We start from the raw sequence: 21006 nt of genomic DNA, 5'->3' as shown, positions 1-21006 counted from the left end.
AGGCAACCCACTCCAGTGTTCTTGCCTGGAGAATCCCAGGGACAGAGTAACCTAGTGGGCTGCCATCTATGGGGTCGCACAGAGTCGGACACGACTGAAGCAGCTTAGCAGCAGCAGCAGCAACATGACCTAATCTTTTTATATGTATAAAAAAAATCAAGATTTATGATAATTTGGAAGGGGTTAATCTGGACTCAGGCTTCCCTGGTGGCTCAGTGATAAAGAACCCACTTGCCAATGCAGGAAATGTGGGTTCAATCCCTGGGCTGGGAAGATCCCCTGGAGAAGGCAGTGGCAACCCACTCCAGTATTCTTACTTGGGAAATCCCATGGACAAGGAGTGTGACGGGGCTACAGTCCTTGGGGTCAAAAAAGAGTCTGACAGGACTCAGCAACTAAACACCACCACCAACAGTCTGGACTGTTATAGATTATTCTCTCATTTTTCTGTCTGTATCCTTGGAAACTTTTACTCAAAGAGATTCTTCAGTTTCTTTTTTAATCATGTACAGTGTAGGTATCTTTAGCTAATATGAAACTTTGGTTCTTTCAGCAGATTTTCTGCTTAAAGTATCTATAGGTGTCCCTAAAGTATCTATAGGTGTCCCCTGTCTGAAATGCCAGCCATAAAGTGTAAATTTTTAAGCTGATGATTTCTCTTTCAAGTTTTTTTTTTGATTCCTGTATTTTATGTCTGTTTCAGTTCAGTCACTCAGTCGTGTCCAACTCTTTGCAACCCCATGAACCGTAGCACACCAGGCCTCCCTGCCCATCACCAACTCTTGGAGTTCACCCAAACCTATGTCCATTGAGTTGGTGATGCCATCCAACCATCTCATCTGCTGTCGTCCTGTTCTCCTCTGAGCCCATTTTAAAAGGGAAGACAATGTTCCCTTTATTTTGGCTATTTAAGTACTGAGAGTATTGTTTGAGATTTTCCTGAAGTCTATTTTTAAAGTTTCCTATTGATTCATCCTTGTTTTGTTCACAATTTTTAATCGATGTCCAATTCATCTCAGAGAAAATCTGAAATGGCCTTGCATTGTGTTTTTCTATATTTCTTGCCCTTGAAAGGCTATTACAATTTTTATTCTTGTTTTTTTATGATGAGCTGGGATATTTAAATGCTCTCCTGGTCTTTTTATTGCTTTTAACCAATTTTTTCTAACCTAACAATTTTTTTCCAACCTAACAAGAGGGACTAATAATTAAGTGAACTTAGTTGGAAAATAACTGATAATTCAGGATACTAAGCAACAGGATCCTGAATTCTGCAGCAAATTTCTGTCTTCCTGTGCTAAAAGAAATTCCTTATAACCAAGGCCAGTGTTTAAATTCAACTTCTATACAACAGTCTTCAGATATAGTAGTTTTAAGCAGTTGGGGCAATATGACTACCACTTTCCTGCAAAAATCACTAAGGAAATGGTTCAGGAGGTCAGAGGAAGGAAAAGAAGATATTGAAGAAGTGAAGTGATTGGTGAAGATAAAACTGAGCAGAGAGAGGTACACTGTCAGTAGGGTAAATTTCAGAAGGTTAGAGAGTGAAATTGAGTCTTCTGGAGTCAGCAGTTTGTTTTGAGGCCTCAGTTTACTAATGAAAGAAGCTAACTAATGAGTGTTTTTTATTTTATCTTCATTTTTATAGAACATCTTTATTTTTTTAATTTTTTTTAAAATTTTTATTTTTACTTTATTTTACTTTACAATACTGTATTGGTTTTGCCATACATTGACATGAATCCACCACGGGTGTACATGCGATCCCAAACATGAACCCCCCTCCCACCTCCCTCGCCACAACATCCCTCTGGGTCATCCCCGTGCACCAGCCCCAAGCATGCTGTATCCTGCATCGGACATAGATTGGTGATTCGATTCTTACATGATAGTATACATGTTTCAATGCCATTCTCCCAAATCATCCCACCCTCTCCCTCTCCCTCTGAGTCCAAAAGTCCGCTATACACATCTGTGTCTTTTTTGCTGTATAGAACATCTTTATTATTTGTTTTGACATGTCCAAAGCTTAACACAATGTTATTCTAAATTTTTAAGGGTAATTTATTATTGTAAATGCAAATATTAGGATTGTAATGCAGTACAAATAGGAAGCAGAAATTCTTCCAGGAGAAGATTGTAGCCTTGATATACACAAGCCTGTAACAAACAAGTTGCTCAAATTGTGTGCTTATGAAAAGCACCTGGGTCCTCCAGCAAGTGTTAGAACAGTGCTGCTGCTCCTGCTGCTGCTGCTGCTAAGTGCTACGTACATTCAATAATCTGATAGTCATTGATCCTACATTATGGACTAAACAAAGTAGTTTGCAAATTGACAAGAATGAGAATGGTCTCTAAGTGTTGTAGAGAACCCAAGGCAAAATTTGACTGACTACTTTTGCATAAATTTGTTGCTGGTTTAACAGACCTCCAACCATTAGTTTTTGGGGCATCCTGATTAATCTGGTTACTACTTAAGACAGGTCTTTGCCTCTGATAACAAAAATTCTAGGATAACAAATTAATCAGCAGCAAGAGCTCAGTGAAACAAATTAGAACTCAGATTTTATCATTGTTGAGGCAGATTCACCTCTAAGTAAATTTCAAGGACAGATGGAATTTGGGAACAGGGGACATGGAAAGTACACGTTAACCTGAGGTTCATAGGGAATACTGCCCAGTGAGGGCGTTCAGAACTATCTCGGTAGGACTTCAGAATTGTTGGAGGATGAGACCTTCACTCAAAACCTGATACCAAAACCAGAGCTGAGTTTATTGGTTAATTTAGTAAAAGAGTTATACTTGGGAGTTTCATTGAGCAAAACAAATGATTATTATGTAGAGTTGGGGGCTTTGTCTTGGATTTTCATGGTTTACAGGGACAAGAATGGGTTGACATCAGTTTTTTAATTACTGTTTTGTTGTTGAATACAGAAGCATGTTTTGTGTCTGGTTACAGAGGTTAGCAATGGGTTGACATAGCCTCAGTTTTCTGAGGTGGTTCTTCTACTTGACTGACTTTTAAAGTATGAAGCTGTCACTGGTTGGCTTTCAGTGGGCTGTTGGTTGAAGTAAGGTGTTACTTACTTTGAAGGGTTTAAAATGAGTTCCAGTGTTTACTTACTACCTGAAGCTGAAATTAAAACTGAAATTGATTGATTAAATAGGTTAAACCAGTTCAGGTATTCACTGGCTACATGACTCTAGAACAGTTTTTTCCTGGGAGTTTGGGAGTGTTTTCATGTATTAATAATGGATGTGCACATAAATTTAGCATTATAATTCAGATAACATTTTTTCATGTAAGCCTTTTTATACTGATGTAATACATGTATCGATACACTCCACACATTTGTAATATTAATAGCTATGTAATATATTAATATGCCATAATGTACCATTCCCAATTGTTGAGCATTTGATTTTTTTTCCATTTTTCACTAATAGTGGTGCTATAGCATTCCTTTTGAATGGTCTTCAAAGGAAAATAAACAAAAGTTACACTGTTTTTCATAATTTTCATCCTATGATCACTTGAAGGATATGCGAAGTGTAGGTCCATCATTTTCCCCAGTTGCCTGACTGGATTTAATTTATTTTTTAAAAGTATGACTTCAGATATTTTTATCTGAGAAAGTTAGAGTAATCTGTATTCTTGACTTTTTTAATCTCTACCTATATGTATGAACAAATCAAAATTCAGCAGTGTGGAACAATGGATGGATTTTGAAATAAGGACTGAAATTCATAGCATTCTGTACAGGATAAATGTAAAGCATATAAATTATTTGGGGAGGAGATGGGGACAGTGGGTGTACTGTAGCTGGCTTATAGCACTTTGAGAGCTAACTAGTAAATATTCAGGAGTTACATAAGCCAGTTATTAAACTGTTAGTAGCTTGAAATCAGCCATGGTAGGCACATTTGCACAGCAGAAATTGTCAAATGCCACAAATCAAGGCATGTTGTTGTTGGAGAGCCAGTTTATACCAGCACAGCACTGGATGGGAGCATTAGGGAAGCAACTTAGAATCTGACACTACAGGTAGGTAGAATATAGAGTACTTATTTAAGAAAATAAGACTTCATCTTTGATCCTATTCTACACATGGTCCTCATTTGGTTGACTTGGGAAGATGCCCAGTGAAAAGACCAAGAAAAGAGACTAAACTCTTCCAAGAAAAATGCAAAATATAGCCAAATCCACATAGTTGGTTTCATTTATCCTGATTCATGAACCTCTATTTTGCAAAAGCTGCTTCTTATCTAACCTCTATTTTCAAAGTGCATGTTTTAGGTAGAAATGTTCTAAATACAAATTATCGTATTTTGACAAAAATGTAAAATGTTGACTAGAATGAACATCTACCTAAAGATAGTGGACCATTTAAAGATAGCGTATATGGATATTTTTAAATGCTCTGCTCCACAGGAATCTCTCCTTTCCCCACAAGAATCCACAGAACACACACACACACGGGGAAGAGGGGGGCTTACACTGTAATGGAATAAGAAACATCCATAATTCTAACTAAGACGTGTCCCTGTTTAAGGAAAGATGTGAGCTAAGGATTTTATATCCAGCAAAATTGACTTTCACTTATCAAGGACACAAAATGTTATTAGCATGTAAGAATACAAAGGATGTTGTTCCCATGAGCCCTTAACGAGAAATCTCCTGAAGAATGAGCTTCAGTTAAGCAAAGGTAACGTAACTTCATCGAAGGAGAAATAATCATATACTATGTGCCTCCTTATAAAAGAACACTCTGCTTCATAGAGTCTTGACAAAAAGTAAAACCGGAGTCAGATCAAGACTCTGTATCCAGTTGCCAATTTGTAGGAAATTCAGAGGACGAAAGAACATGTTGAACTGCCCTGTGACTATGCAGTCAGCAAGGTTCAGGTTATGGAAATCTCTCCAGGTCAGATTCGTAGGTTCTTCAACAGATAAACTGTAAAGGGAAAGAAAGGATGGAAAAGCTTAAAAGAGAGTTAAAAGTGATATCAGTTTTAATGGGCAAGACTAAAAGGCTCAATTAGAAGCCCAGAGATGTAAATGCTTAGACTTTTAAAGATAGCTAATTTCATTAAAATATTCTAATTTTTTCCTCAAGTTCCTGCATTTTTCCAGATACTAAAATTGAAATATAACTTAATCTAACTTATAAAAGAATGGTTTAATGTGTCAGATTGTAAACTATGTGTTCTATACTTAATTTTGAGGCAGTGCAGCAGGAATTTTCCCAAGTTTAAATGCCACCTCTTCCACTCTGGCCTTGTGGCTTTGGGAAAATTACTTGATTAACATCAGGTTGGGGAGCGGGTGAAGGTGATTTTTATATATCTCTTTTAAGACTAATAATAAATTATAACTTCTCCTGGGGCAGCAGTGCATGAAATACATCATGTGTGTGATACTGGTATTGTGCTTGACTTACAAGAGGCACTTGATAAAGGAAAGCTTCTCTTACCCTGGTTGCAATAGGTATGGAGGGGGGCCCAAGAATTCTGTACTTTTAAAAGCCTCTCAAATGATTCTAATGATTGTTCTAATTTGGGGAACACAGTCCCTGATAAAAATCCTTCTGGATATAAACAAATACTCAGCTTCAGGGATGTTTATCAATGCATTTCTTAGAATAGTACTTAGAAAAACTGGAAAACGTCTAGGAGAATGCAAAATAAGTTAGGTCTATCCATGCGCTAAAATACTATGTGGCCATGAAAATCAAATCAAGTAGCTAACATAGCATTTTGTACCAGGTACTGTTTGCAATGTCTTCTGTATACTATTTCATTTAGTAGTCCTGTGAGGCTGGCTCCCTTACTATCTCTATTTAACAGATGAAGAAATATTATAAATAACAAGTTGTGAAGCTGAAATATTTCTAAACTATTATCAATAAAAAACATTTTTACAATAAAAATTTTGACCTTGTTAGAGGAGATACTGAATTAGCTTTCTAACAGAAAATATTTCAAAATTGTCATGTGAAGAAGTGATCAAAAAAAAAAAAGTGATCAAAGCATTGGCAGTCAAAAAGTGGGAGAAAAAAGTATTGCAAAGGTATATTAGTTATTTTTCTGGATTTTTACAAATGTGTTTGTGGTGTCAGTGCTTTAAAATTTGTAATTCATTATTTTTCTCATTGTAAATAAATATCAATGTATTAGCCCATTTTTATACCTTTTTCCTATTGAGCCCTCTCCCCTGCACAGATTGTATAACTTTCAGGCCCCACAAAACCTGGATTCCCACCCCTCTGCCTACCAGGTATGCATGATGAGAACCCCTGAAGAAGAGAAGGGGTCAGATGTAATAGAGGAAAAATATTTAGACAGATGGAAGGAGAAAACTTTCTTCAAATAAAACTTGAATCTTCATAAAAAGCTTCCTGAAAACTGACAGAGATGCCTCAAATTGGCTGAATGGCACTATGTGACTTAGTCATTTTGGGGGCAGCTTTCTATTCACATTCAATGGAAACAGGTAGGATGATCTCAGAGGGGAGTGAATGCTCAGAAACAACTTTCCTAGGTTTTATGTTTGCTTTTTAATTCCTTTATGTGGAGAAGAACACTATTCAGATGGCAATAATATCATTTAATATATTTCAGTAAAGAACAGATGGAGGCAATTTAGAGTTCCTTTATCAATCTTTTGTTCTTATTGTCTCTTAGAGTCTGATATTTCTCGTTCGAGATTGGAGCTTCCCATACGAATTTTCATATGGATCTGACGGTGGCTCCAAATTCTTGGAAAAACGCCTCAAGGTTTGTTAGCTGTCTAGATGCATGAAATTTCCCCAGCAGTGATCTAAAATTATTTTTGTTGAGTGACTTCTTGAATAGATACTCAATACCCACAACCTCATTTGACCTTCATAGTATCTCTGTGAACAAACTAAGAGTGATACTTAATAAAATGTCAATTACAATTTTAAATATTATTGATAATTATGATTCAGAAAAAGAGTTCTTTTGTAGCTATCTATAAAACAATGATTTGTTCCTAAAGATAAAATCTTTAATTTGAAGAGTTAAATCAGTTGAAGATTGACAGTACAAATATCTAGATTCATGTTTTAGCAGAGGCTTAAAGTCAATTTAAGAAAATATTTAAGTTTTAAGATCCCCAAAGTCAATCTTAGGACATTTTGCTAGTAGTTCACAGAATGTGATATTAGGAGGAGGCTATTAACTGTCTGTGTCGTGATAGTTCAATAGTTGAACAGATATCCAAAAAAATACCTAATGAGTAATCCGGAAAAAATGGAGATTAAAAAAAGAATTGATAATCAGGATCGCTAAGCTTACTTTTTTAGGCTATGGTTATTTTTTAGGATAATTTGTACTATTAACTGTCTAATACATAGGAAAAAAGGAGGTAGTTTAGCTTGTATGTAAATACCCAACTATCCAGATGTCTTTCTAGAATTTAAATGTATACCTACCAAGTGACAAGAGGCTGTCTTTGAGTACCTCCTGAAAAGAAGGTAGGAATATCTTATGATCTATTCATGTCTTTGTGAGTACTTTGAATTAAAATTTGAATTTGTAGGGACTAGCTGGAGTAAAATCCCACTAATTTGTACTAAAAAATGGGAAGGCTCTTCTGAGTAAGAGTAGACATTTGTTAATTATAGTAATAATGCCATATGTGTACTATACTTAAATGTGGCTATGTGGCAAATTGACCCAAAACTTTTAGTATCAGCCCTGTCATGTCATTTTTTATCATTGTGACCAGACATAGCAAATATAAATGCCACAGAATTCTTTTGGAGTTCAATTTGTATTGAAAGTCATTTAAACTTCAGAATGATTTACTACAGGTCTCAGGGAACCAGCATGAAGAACTCCAGAATGTTCGAAAACACATCCATTCCTGTTTCACCAAAATTTCCTGTTTTCTGCTACCTCATCCTGGCCTAAAAGTAGCTACCAATCCAAACTTTGATGGAAAACTGAAAGGTCTGTCTGTCTTTTACTGAATGTGTTTATGTCACTAAGTCTGATTTTAGCCACTGGGCTTATAGCTGCTAGTTTAGTTTGTTCACTGATCTGGGTGTGCTGATTAGAAATTGTCAGGGGGATTGAGAATCCCCAGCTCATACTGGAGCACCTCCTTGATCTGTGGGGTTCTATGGGTACCAAATATGTACACAGAGAAAATAAATTAAATACTGCAATCACCTGGGGGCAGTAACCCTCACCCTTTCTCAGAGGTTCCTGCTCACCTCTATTGAGAAATGCTCCTTAATATCTTCCTTTTATATTTTCCTTATTTATATTAAAGGGAAAATAGAAGTCTATATTATTGGAATATTTGTATTATTATATAATTAGAGATAAAAAATATTGCGTAATACTGAAGTGAAGCTCTTTCAAACTGCTGCTGAAAAATTTAATTATCAATCATTAAAAACTTCACTAATAATGAAAGCATCTTCTGGATGAGGACTAGTTTCTTAAAAAACTAAAAGCCCCAGAGGGTTTTTCAGAGTAATAGTATGTAATCATCTCTTAAACAGAGACATATGACTAATGTTTTAAGATTCCAAAGCAATTCAAATTGTCTAAAAAAAGAGAGAAGGGGGGCAGCAGGAGTGGAGGCAGGAGTCTGCAGAAGCTAATCCTTCCTAATAATCGTTAGGTCTTTAGATATTTGCTTTGCAGTTAATCCAAGGCAGTATTGATCTCACATGGCCTCAGCCTGCAATGGTTCAGAGTGGGGCTTGGGTTCCCAGCCAGAGACTGGGCTGTATTGTGGTGGTGATAGCACCAGATCCTAGCCACTAGACCAGTACTCAGTGACAAGGGCCCTGGCCCTTTGACTTTGCAGAAAAGAATTCCCACAAAGATGGAATGCAGTGAAACAAGGAAAATATTTATCAAGAGGGGAAAAAAAGTACGGTATATGTGGATGGACACACCAGCAGACTCAGAGGGAGAGTCCCTGAGTTGCATCCTCATGGCAATTTGAATTACTTTTATGGGCGTTTCTTCCAAGTTTCCTTTGGCCAGTCATTTTGATTTGCCTAGTTCACGGTCCATCTTTGGTGTACCTCAGGATCCTTCCATGTGTGCACACGCCTCTCTTAACCAAGATGGATCCTACCGCAGAGGCATCTGGGTAGAGCATCCCTTGACATTGCTCCTCCTTTCGCCTGCAATTAGCCTTTTCTGCACATGTATGTTCAGGGAGGTCTCCTGACTTCGCAAACAAAAAATACCTGGTCTGGGCAAGGCCCAACCTCCTCCCTTAATTGTCCTGCTGTTCCTGACTTTGAGTTTCCATCAGTAGGGAATAAATCTCCAATTGCTTTATCCTGGGGGTGTCTATTTACCTCCTGCTGCTGCTGCTGCTAAGTCGCTTCAGTTGTGTCCGACTCTGTGCGACCCCATAGACGGCAGCCCACCAGGCTCCCCGGTCCCTGGGATTCTCCAGGCAAGAGTACTGGAGTGGGGTGCCATCGCCTTCTCCAGTCTACCTCCTGAGGTAGTACAAAGACATTTCTGACTTTTTTATTTGTAAGCCTAGCATTAAGTATACCACTAAATTCAAACATGCTTAATTTACTTTGGCCTTTCTGCATTGTGCCGGGGTAATGAGACAGTGGCATAACAAGCCTTGCAGCACAGCTGTTCTCAAAGGACTTTAAAATTACTTTTAAAAATGACAGCTGAACAACTTGTGTTCAGTTTTGTGGAACTGGCAAGTTCAAAAAGCAAACCAGGTTTTTTTCCCCATGTATCCATAGTGTTTTCTCTCAGATACCTTTTATTTTACCATTGCAGTTAATATCATAAATAGAATCCCAAATTTATCAATCATCAGCAATTGTTTTTATACATGTTTTAAATTGTCTTTTCATTATACAACAGCAAGACAACTGTAGGCAGGCACATATTAATGCATGGATTCCAAGATCGTATAATTTCACTGTCACTTATGAATTCCAACCCACCAGTGAGCACAGACCTCTTAATACTGTGCAGTGACCTAATGGCTTCAATGTGTTTTGAATAAATTACATAAAGAGAGGGCTCCCACAAGGCCTTTCTTTCTTCTCTGGGGTTGGAGAGCCATAAGCAGGCAGAGCAGGAGCAGGCCTTCAACAACAGTCCTTTATTGGGACAAAAAAGTACCCTGCCTTGTTCCTTTCCTGTAGTATACAGCTACAGTTCTTAAATTAACAGATACATTTGCAATGAAAGAATTCAGGGAAGGAGTTTAAGATAAACCATGCAGATACAAATCACAGTTTTAAATAGATTTGTTCCTCATCAAATTTTACTCATAATCTAAACATATATTGACTCACAGTTGGTTTACAGTTAACCATGAGTTGCAAGTTTACCAAAGTGGCTAGCTTGAGGGAAAGAGAAATGAAAGGCGGCTTCAGTTGCCTGTCAAAGTTCCATTTTAATGAGGCTTTACAAGACTACTGCTAAATCCCTCTGTGTGCCAAAATGTTCTTGTTTGCCTCAGTGTTTCCTTGGGCAGTTTTGAGTCTGCTGTCTACATCAGTTTTTCATCCCATGCTGAATCTTATAATATGGTGTTACTTCTATCCAGAATGTCTTGTCTTCTGGCCAAGCTGTTCTCCAGAGGGCTGTCATCTGAGTGGTTGCTTCCAGGGGAAAAAACATCTTTGAATAAACAATTGTGCAGAAATTCTTTGATGATAGTTTCTCACATACTCTTTCGATACACTTATAGAAATAATTTTCTAACTCAGTTGTTATCGGAGAAGGCAGTGGCACCCTACTCCAGTACTCTTGCCTGGAAAATCCATGGACGGAGGAGCCTGGTGGGCTGCAGTCCATGGGGTCGCTAAGATTCGGACATGACTGAGCGACTTCACTTTCACTTTTCACTTTCATGCATTGGAGAAGGAAATGGCAGCCCACTCCAGTATTCTTGCCTGGAGAATCCCAGGGACGGCAGAGCCTGGTGGGCTGCCATCTGTGGGGTCGCACAGAATTGGACACGACTGAAGCGACTTAGCAGCAGTAATTGTTATAATTATTTTTTGTTCATGGTCCCTGACATTATCAAAATTGTTATCCTATCTTACTATTTCCAGTTTTATTTAAAACTTATACTACTATGATTATATTTAATTGCTATTAGTTGAATCACTTCCCACTTAGGAAATCAAAAGGACCAAAAGCACTGAATCACATTCATCCATGATGCATTCGACCAATTCTTACCAAGTGCCTACTGAACATGTCCCCTCATATAGCAGATCCAACCTTGTAATTAACAAGGAGTTAACCTTTTTCTGAGGCGGTTCTGTGTTATAATACCACCTGTAGAATGACCAGGTAACCACATCATAAATTGGGGAGCTGCTTCCATAACAGCTCCAGTTAGACTTCAGAAAGCATAGCCAAACCCCAGTGCAAGGTTATTATTTTTAAAGATGTATTTCTCATGACTTGTCAGAGTCAAATGATCCTGAGAAAATGTCTTCTTTGGTTAGTTTCCACAGCAGCCCTACACCATAGGTGCTTCTGCCGTGTGGTATTCTTATAAAGCATGTATCGTGTCCTCAGTTGTTACAGATAACTTCTTTGACCTAGATCCTGAATTCCTAACAAGGTTTTAGTCTTGTGACAAAAATTCTTGAAGAAATGATGAAAACAGAAATCAACATGAATAATCATCCACCCACACATATTATTGAACACTTGCAGTGAGTGAGTCAAGGCTGATGAGCACACCTCCGCAAATTGATCTGAACTGGTCTGCAGATGTTCTGGGTCATGTATTTACTTTTCTTCCACTAATATTGTTAGCAAGAGCTCCCACTTGTGTATGTCATGAATATATTGTTCGTATTTTTTGAATCCAAAATTGGAATGCCTGGCTTTGGTGAGAACAAAGTTGTATGGCTAATGCTATTGTCAGAACCCTTTTTTTTGTCCTAATGTGTGATACTGTGCTGGTTACTTGGATAATTAATACACTTGATGCCAGAGTGTGTATCTTATTCCATTACAATTTTACAAGGAAATTTAGGGAGGAGTGGAATTTGCATGTTTTGAAAGTGATTTTACAGTGGTTTTAGAAGGAGAAACCTTTTTTGTTTTATACAGATATTCCGGAAGAATTCATATATTCTAGATATATAGCAATATTCTATTAATGTTGAAAAAAGCATAATATCGTATAGTAAAAAAGAAACCTATTAGTATCAGTGAATACAGATACATAATAGGCAATAAAACACGACAAAGGAAACATAATATAATACAAATATTTCAAATACAGTATTTCAAATACAGTATTTCAGTGAAAATTGGTAACTAAGAAGCAAACCACCATAATAAATACGTCTGAATAAACCTATAATAATACGGAGCACATGCGTGCATGCTAAGTCACTTCAGTCGTGTCCGACTCTGAGCGACCCCATAGACGGCAGCCCACCAGGCTCCTCTGTCCCTGGGATTCTCCAGGCAAGAATACTGGAGTGGGCTGCCATTTCCTTCTCCAATGCATGCATGCATGCTAAGTCGCTCCAGTTGTGTCTGACTCTGTGCGACCCTATGGACAAGCCCACTAGGCTTCTCTGTCCACAGGCTTCTCTAGGCAAGAATACTGGAGTGGGTTGCCATTTCCTTCTCCAAATACAGAGCACAGTTATCAGTAAAAACTGGTACAATGCAAACAAAAAAATAAATTTGAATAAACTCCTGTCCAAGTCCTCATAAAGTATGGACACAAATTTCAAAGCTGTACAAAACATGAAGGAAAATATGTTGGAAGAATTTCCAACATCATGCTTATACACGTCATAAACAGTAAGCAAAAGAAAAGAACCATAAATTCTTATGTAAACTGATATTTCAGTAACAAGCAGGGGACATGCAAAACACAATCATAAGATTTGAATCTTTATCCTTAAGACCTTAGAAATCACCAATCCCAAAGCCTAAAAACTCAGTGACTCTGCTGAAATTCAGGTTTTTAAAAATCATGGTATCTTTGCTTAGATACCAAGTCTCTGGATATACCAAGTCTCTGCTTTTTACGTATGATTTTAAAAATTACTGCTGTATTCAAGAGACTCCTCTGAATATGTTTTCTGTGTTACTTTGCTAAATTTGTAATACTAAGCTTGAACCTAATACTATAAAATGGGTTATGTGTAATCAGTTCAGTTCAGTCGCTCAGTCATGTCCGACTCTTTGCGACCCCATGAACTGCAGCACGCCAGGCCTCCCTGTCCATCACCAACTGCCAGAGTCTACCCAAACCCATGTCCATTGAGTCAGTGATGCCATCCAACCATCTCATCCTCTGTCATCCCCTTCTCCTGCCCTCAATCTTTCCTAGCATCAAGGTCTTTTCCAGTGAGTCAGGTGACCAAAGTATTGGAGTTTCAGCTTAGCATCAGTCCTTCCAATGAACACCCAGGACTGATCTCCTTTAGGATGGACTGGTTGGATCTCCTTGCAGTCCAAGGGACTCTCAAGAGTCTTCTCCAACACCACAGTTCAAAAGCATCAATTCTTTGGCGCTCAGCTTTCTTTATAGTCCAACTCTCACATCCATTCATGACTACTGGAAAAACCATAGCCTTGACTAGATGGACCTTTGTGGCAAAGTAATGTCTCTGCTTTTTAATATGCTATGTAGGTTGGTCATAACTTTCCTTTCAAGGAATAAGCATCTTTTAATTTCATGGCTGCAGTCACCATTAGTTGTATTAAATAACTCAGACTACTTCTGATCAGCTAGCTAAAAGGCCACCATTGCTTTTCTTAGTTTTATTTTGTGTTGTTGAGTTTCACTACTAGAGGAAGCCCTAATTTTACTTCTTTTTGAACTTGAGTATTAGCTAACACACCTTACACAGTTCTATACATTTTTCATAAGATTGGCACAGTAAACACAGAAAATTTTTGGATATACTTTCTGGAGGGAATACATTTTATAAGGCAGTAAATATCTGCCCTTCTTCCGTTTATAACTCTCTCTGTATAAAACCATGAACAGGACTTAAAGATATCAGAATGCATGACATGGTTATGTGAATGGGGTGTGAAACATATGTGTATCATTTAATATCAGGAAAGCTATTTTATAGGTGAAAGACAAATATGTAATTGGAGTGGAGATGAGAAAGACTAGCAGTAGGAGTTGGGCAAGGAGTATAGTTCACCCTGAGAAAAGTGGGTTTCAGGAGTAATTTAGATGATCAGAAGGTGAGTGATAGCTTTATCACTAGGGAAAAAATAGAGGTAGTTACCGGATGTTTTATGGTATTCCATGAAAGACTTTAACAATTTTAAAATAATGATGAATTTTCTTCTACTTTAGAAATAGATGATGAATTCATCAAAAACTTGAAAATCCTCATTCCTTGGCTGCTTAGTCCCGAGAGCCTAGACATTAAAGAGATCAATGGGAACAAAATCACCTGCCGAGGTCTGGTAGAGTACTTCAAGGTATCATTCTCATTTCTAGAGCACTTGCGAATATTTAGATTTGACATGTTTGGGAATGCAGTTCCTACCTAAAACAACAGAAAATTATAGACTCTGTAATATGGGGGGCAAAGGTATGAGGAATATATACAAATGATTTAAAAAATTTATTAGACTCCCAAGAGGAGCTTGCTTTCTGAAATTATTTTTTGAGAAAACTCCTTGAGGTAACTTTACTGTCACCTTTTATCTTGAGGGAAATTATTTCGAAACAGAAATATATCTAGGAGTTGGAAAAGTCTTGCTTCTCTTTACGGGGAGGAGGTGTTTCCCAGGGTCACATAGTCTTCACTTATGACCTATACTGAATTTTACCTTCATTCTCAAGATTTTCTCTAATGGGTTATACTTTGCCTTCCTACTGGAGAAAATTCTTCCATGTTTCCTGCTTTTTGCACCAAGAGCCAATTTGAAATGGAAATATTTTAAATTTGCATTTACCTGTTTACCTCCGATAGCCCCAAACACATTTTATAAACCAATGCACATATATAGTGGATTTCAGTTATCAGTCTGATTTTTGGATTGATGCTCCAAGGGCTAAAATAACAATTTTTTAAATTGATGTTTTGTCATTTCAAATGTGGTTGTATACCTTCTTTGTGATTGTTTATCTTCACCACTCTCAGCAAAAAGTGACAGGTTGTCTAAAATTTGAATTCTTGCTGTGCATAAAACACGATGGAGGAGCATAGGATTTTAGTAGGAGACTCAGGGCCCTTGAACAAATCTGTTCCATAAAGCTTGAGGCAGCAGCAGGTACATATTCCTGTGGGTAACTGAAAATGTTACTCCTAGCAGAGGGATCTGAGAAAGTTTTAAAGGAGGTGAGGCAGGTAAGCCTTTGTGAAGACTGAGATTGGCAAATGGGTACAAAGGGCTTTTCAGGAAAAGGGAACAAGAACTAATAAGAAAGAGGGACTTAAAAGTATGAGAAAGATAATAGTTCCTGAAACTGTCAAGATCTAATTTTTTTGAACTGTCAAGGCCTTAGACCTCAGAATACAATTTAACATAGATATTGAATGGAATTACTTGAACATGAGTCTTTTTTCTTTCCTATTTTTTAGGCTTATATAAAGATCTATCAAGGTGAAGAATTACCACATCCCAAATCCATGTTACAGGTATTTATTCATCAAGAGTCTTGACACTCTAAAACATTCTGTCACTAAAGCTAAGTTAAAAAAAATAAATAAATAAAGCTAAGTTAAAAGATATGCTCCAATCTGGCTGTCAGAAATCACCATATAAAAATAATGGGTGGAGTGATAGATTATTCTTCTAATAACGACACACTTGTGCAAGTGATTCATCTAATCACTTGCAGATACACATATAGCACCCTCACTTGTGCTGAGATACAAGAGAGTCTTCATTCTCTTTGTACTAAATTTGTTTAGAAAAGACTCATACTGTGGTTTAGATTCATACGTGTGGCAAGAAAAGCAGGTCCAGGTTTTAAACAAGTGGCCTCTACAAACAAACATTCAAGAAAGGAGAAACTTGCTTTTTCCATACTTTTTTTTAAAATTTCTGAATCTTAACGCCTCCTTTATGTTATCAGTGATACACTGTTCTATCAGTAGTAATCTTTAAAGTTGACATAGTTTTATGTATAAGTACCTGTGTGCCAAGTTGCTTCAGTTATGCCCAACTCTGTATGACCCTGTAGACTGCAGCCTGCCAGGCTCCTCTGTCCATGAGACCCTCCAGGCGAGAATACCAGGGCTTGCTCTGCCTTCCTCAAGGGGATCTTCCTGACCAGGGGTCAGACCTGAGTCTCTTATGCCTACCTGCACTGGCAGGCAGGTTCTGTACCACTAGTGCTGCCTGGGAAGCCCATTAGTATATATAGGATGTATATGTTATTTCCCGTGTGTCTGGATTTATAGATTCACACACACATACACACACATTTGGTGAGAGGCTTAAAAATGTTTTTAGATGAATAATCTTCCAAATGAAAATTCATTTTTGAACTATGGTTTATTGAGTAAGCTATATCTTATACATTTTGAAATTTTAATTTTACTAATTTAAAAGATACAGAAGTATTTCAGCACATTTTAAATTATCTGATGACCTTGAGTTTTTGCATATTTCTTGCACATTGTGTGTATATATGTGGAAGTCTAATAAATATGAATTCCATTTTACATCATACTTTGTACTTTGTCCAAAGGCCACAGCAGAAGCTAATAATTTAGCAGCCGTGGCAACTGCCAAGGATACATACAATAAAAAAATGGAAGAGGTAAGAATATTTTAAATCACATTTTAAATAAAATCAGTATGTCTTCCATGAACTCATTCTTTTCTTTTTCCACGTTATACTGTATACACATGCAGAAGTGGCTCTGACTTATGCTTTCTCAGCCTGTGTGTATCTCATTTCTTTTTATTGTATTCCTCAAGTATTTTAAAAACAAATCAAGAGAACATGACATATGCAAAATTTAAATGTATTTTAAATGAATTCTCTCTATAACATATTTCTTTCTAAAGTTCACATTGTGGGGGTAGAGGAATACAGATTTTTCCACTATTTATAAGATCTAAAGTAGCTAAAGTAACATGCTACCCTCTCTACTATACCTCCCCAATATTCCATATGTCCAATTTCTATCTGAAGTATAAAAAGCTGTTAGAAAAAAATAAACCACAAGGGCCAACATTTCTAAGTACTGTATTTCCTCTTTTTACTAGTAACATTCTAAATTAGGATACATCTACTGATGATTGTGTGTATCTATTAATATGATGAATTTTCTTTCCACTGAAAATGTTATAAAATCAAAATTGCACCCCAAATTGGTAGAGCCTTGGAATCAAGGGAAATATAGTATATGGTCTGGTGTTTATGACATAATTAAAGGGGAAATGGAGTGAGAGTCTCCTATGTATATTTAAATCTCAACTGTAGTTAATGGTATGGGTAGTTGAGATTTCCCTTGTAACTTTTGAAAAAAAGTTGAAAAAGTGGTCCATGAACATTTAACATGTTTCCATTTAGTCTCTTGAAGAAAATACTGAATGGACTCCAAACAAAAATCAGTGAAACCTTTTCACCTTGAGGAAATTGGACTAAGTAATGGATATTCCAATCTGTATCAAAAAGAAAATAAAAATTAAGGCTTTAATATGTCACCTATAAACTTACCAGTCCCACTTATAGTCTCCCCTGATAGAAATGGAGTGTGGAAAGATGTGGGTTGGCAAAATAAAATGTAGGCTTCTTCTGATTATTAATGTGTTCTAACAGATTCAGCTAGCTAAGTGCAAAATTGTGATACAGTTGCTAATTTTACAGTACACTGCATAAATAATACGTCCTATTCGATACAGATCTGTGGCGGTGACAAACCATTTCTGGCCCCTAATGACCTGCAGACCAAACATCTGGAGCTTAAGGAAGAATCTGTGAAGCTGTTTCGAGGGGTGAAGAAGATGGGTGGGGAGGAATTCAGCCGGCGTTACTTGCAACAGTTGGAGACTGAAATAGATGAACTCTACATCCAGTATATCAAGCACAATGATAGCAAAAATATCTTCCATGCAGCTCGTACCCCAGCCACACTGTTTGTTGTCATCTTTATCACATATGTGATTGCTGGTGTGACTGGATTCATTGGTTTGGACATCATAGCTAGCCTATGCAATATGATAATGGGACTGACTCTTATCACCCTGTGCACCTGGGCATACATCCGGTACTCTGGAGAATACCGAGAGCTGGGAGCTGTAATAGACCAAGTGGCTGCAGCCTTGTGGGACCAGGTAGGAACACTGAATTCTCTTCAACTAAATGCAGCACCTATTTGAATGCTATCTGTGTTCCAGACACTATGTTAGATATTGTATAACATACAGGTAAACATTACTTTAAGAATTTTATAGAGTTTGTCAAGATGGCCAGATACAAACTATAGAAATAGTTTTCCGGTCAACATCTCACTATTTTTCAAAAATACATGGATTAGGTAGTATTTTTCTTATCCCTAAAGTTGAGAGAAAACAGTTTTTATTTAGCTGATTGTGACTTGATTATTTGTTGATTACTTCATACTTAAAACTTTATCATTAGACTAGCATTGGTTTTGTCGTGCTGTGCTTAGTCGCTCAGTCATGTCCAACTCTTTGCAACCCCCATGGACTGTAGTCCACCAGGCTCGTCTGTCCATGGGGATTCTCCAGGCAAGAATACTGGAGTGGTTTGCCATGCCCTCCTCCAGGGGATCTTCCCAACCCAGGGATTGAAGCCACGTCTCCTTCACTGTAGGCAGATTCTTTACCATCTGAGCCACCAGGAAAGCCCAAGGATACTGGAGTGGGTAGCCTATCCCTTTTCCAGGGGATCTTTCTGACCCAAGAATCAAACTGGGCTCTCCTGCATTGCAGGCAGATTCTTTACCAGCTGAGCTAGAAGGGAAGCGCTTGGTTTTGTTCAGTTCAGTTCAGTCGCTCAGTCATCCGACTCTTTGTGACCCCATGGACTTAAGCACACCAGGCTTCCCTGTCCATCACCAACTCCCAGAGCCTACTCAAACTCATGTCCATCGTGTTGGTGATGCCATCCAACCATCTCATCCACTGTCATCACCTTCTCCTCCCGCCTTCAATCTTCCCCAGCATCAGGGTCTTTTCAAATGAGATAGCTCTTTGCATCAGGTGGCCAAAGTATTGGAGTTTCAGCTTCAGCATCAGTCCTTCCAATGAATATTCAGGACTGATTTCCTTTAGGATGGAGTGGTTGGATCTCCTTGCAGTCCAAGGGACTCTCAAGCGTCTTTTGCAACACTGCATTTCAAAAGCATCAATTCTTCAGTGCTCAGCTTGCTTTATAGTCCAACTCTCACATCCATACATGACTACCAGAAAAACCATAGGCTTGACTAGATGGACCTTTGTTGGTAATGTCTCTGCTTTTTAATATGCTGTCTAGGTTGGTCTTAGCTTTTCTTCCAGGGAGCAAGTGTCTTTTAAATTTCATGGCTTCAATCACTATCTGCAGTGATTTTGGAGGCCCCCAAAATAAAGTCAGCCACTGTTTCCAGTGCTTCCCCATTTATTTGCCATGAAGTGATGGGACCAGATGCCATGATCTTAGTTTTCTGAATGTTGAGTTTTAAGCCAACTTATTCACTGTCCTCTTTCACTTTCATCAAGAGGCGCTTTCTGCCATAAGGGTGGTATCATCTGCATATCTGAGGTTATTGATATTTTTCCCAGCAATCTTGATTCCAGCTTGTGCTTCATCCAGCCTGCCTTTTTGCATGATGTACTCTGCATAGAAGTTAAATAAGCAGAGTGACCGTATAATCCTGACGTACTCCTGTCCTGATTTGGAACCAGCCTGTTGTTCCATGTCCAGTTCTTACTGTTGCTTCCTGACCTGACTACAGATTTCTCAGGAGGCAGGTGAGGTGGTCTGGTAGTCCCATCTCTTTAAGAATTTCCCAGTTTGTTGTGATACAGTCTAAGGGTTTGGTGTAGTCAATAAAGCAAAAGTAGGTATTTTTCTGGAACTCTCTTGCTTTTTCGATGATCCAGTGGATGATGGCAATTTGATCACTGGTTCCTCTGCCTTTTCCAGATCCAGCTTTAACATCTGGAAGTTCATACTTCATGTACTGTTGTAGCCTGGCTTGGAGAATTTTGAGCATTACTTTGCTAGCGTGTGAGATGAGTGCAATTGTGCAGTAGTTTGAACATTCTTTGGCATTGCCTTTGTTTGGGATTGGAATGAAGACTGACATTTTCCAGTCCTGTGGCCACTGCTGTTTTCCAAATTTGCTGGCATATTGAGTGTAGCACTTTCACAGCATCATCTTTCAGGATTTGAAATAGCTCAACTGGAATTCCATCACTTCCACTAGCTTTGGTCATAGTGATGCTTCCTAAGGCCCACTTGACTTCACATTCCAGGATGTCTGGCTCTAGGTGATCACACCATCGTGATTATCTGGGTCATGAAAATCTTTTTTGTGTAGTTCTTCTGTGAATTCTTGCCACCTCTTCTTAATATCTTCTGCTTCTGTTGGTCCATACCATTTCTATCCTTTATTGTGCTCATCTTTGCATGAAGTGATCCCTTGGTATCTCTGATTTTCTTGAAGAGATCTTTCCCATTCTATTGTTGTCCTCTCTTTCTTTGCATTGATCACTCAGGAAGACTTTCTTATCTCTTCTTGCTATTCTTTGGAACTCTGCATTTAGATGCTTACATCTTTCCTTTTCTCCTTTGCCTTTCACTTCTTTTCTCAGCTATTTGTAAGGCTTCATCAGACAACCATTTTGCCTTTTTGCATTTTTTCTTGGGGATGGTCTTGATTACTGCCTCTTGTACAATGTCACAAACCTCTGTCCATAGTTCTTCAGGTACTTTATCCCTTGAATCTATTTGTCACTTCCACTGTATAATCATAAGGGATTTGATTTAGGTCATACCTGACTGGTCTAGTGGTTTTCCCTACTCTCTTCAATTTAAGTCTG

The 21006-nt window shown here is 37.9% G+C and overlaps 1 protein-coding gene across 2 annotated transcripts in view; it reads left to right on the top strand.

The window, feature by feature from the left end:
• The window catches only part of ATL1 (atlastin GTPase 1), an 86208-nt gene that overhangs the window by 61174 nt on the left and 4028 nt on the right, over positions 1–21006 (top strand). For both annotated transcript variants that reach the window (XM_018054364.1, XM_005685638.3), the window contains exons 8-13: positions 6685–6777; positions 7839–7977; positions 14345–14472; positions 15582–15638; positions 16697–16768; positions 17860–18291. In XM_018054364.1, the coding sequence (XP_017909853.1) occupies positions 6685–6777; positions 7839–7977; positions 14345–14472; positions 15582–15638; positions 16697–16768; positions 17860–18291 (921 nt within the window). The remainder of the gene's footprint in view (positions 1–6684; positions 6778–7838; positions 7978–14344; positions 14473–15581; positions 15639–16696; positions 16769–17859; positions 18292–21006) is intronic.

The sequence above is a fragment of the Capra hircus genome, chromosome 10 (assembly GCF_001704415.2).
Source record: "Capra hircus breed San Clemente chromosome 10, ASM170441v1, whole genome shotgun sequence".
NCBI lineage: Eukaryota > Metazoa > Chordata > Mammalia > Artiodactyla > Bovidae > Capra > Capra hircus.
Note: the sequence above shows the minus strand (reverse complement) of the source record. Positions and strands in the feature narration are given on the sequence as shown.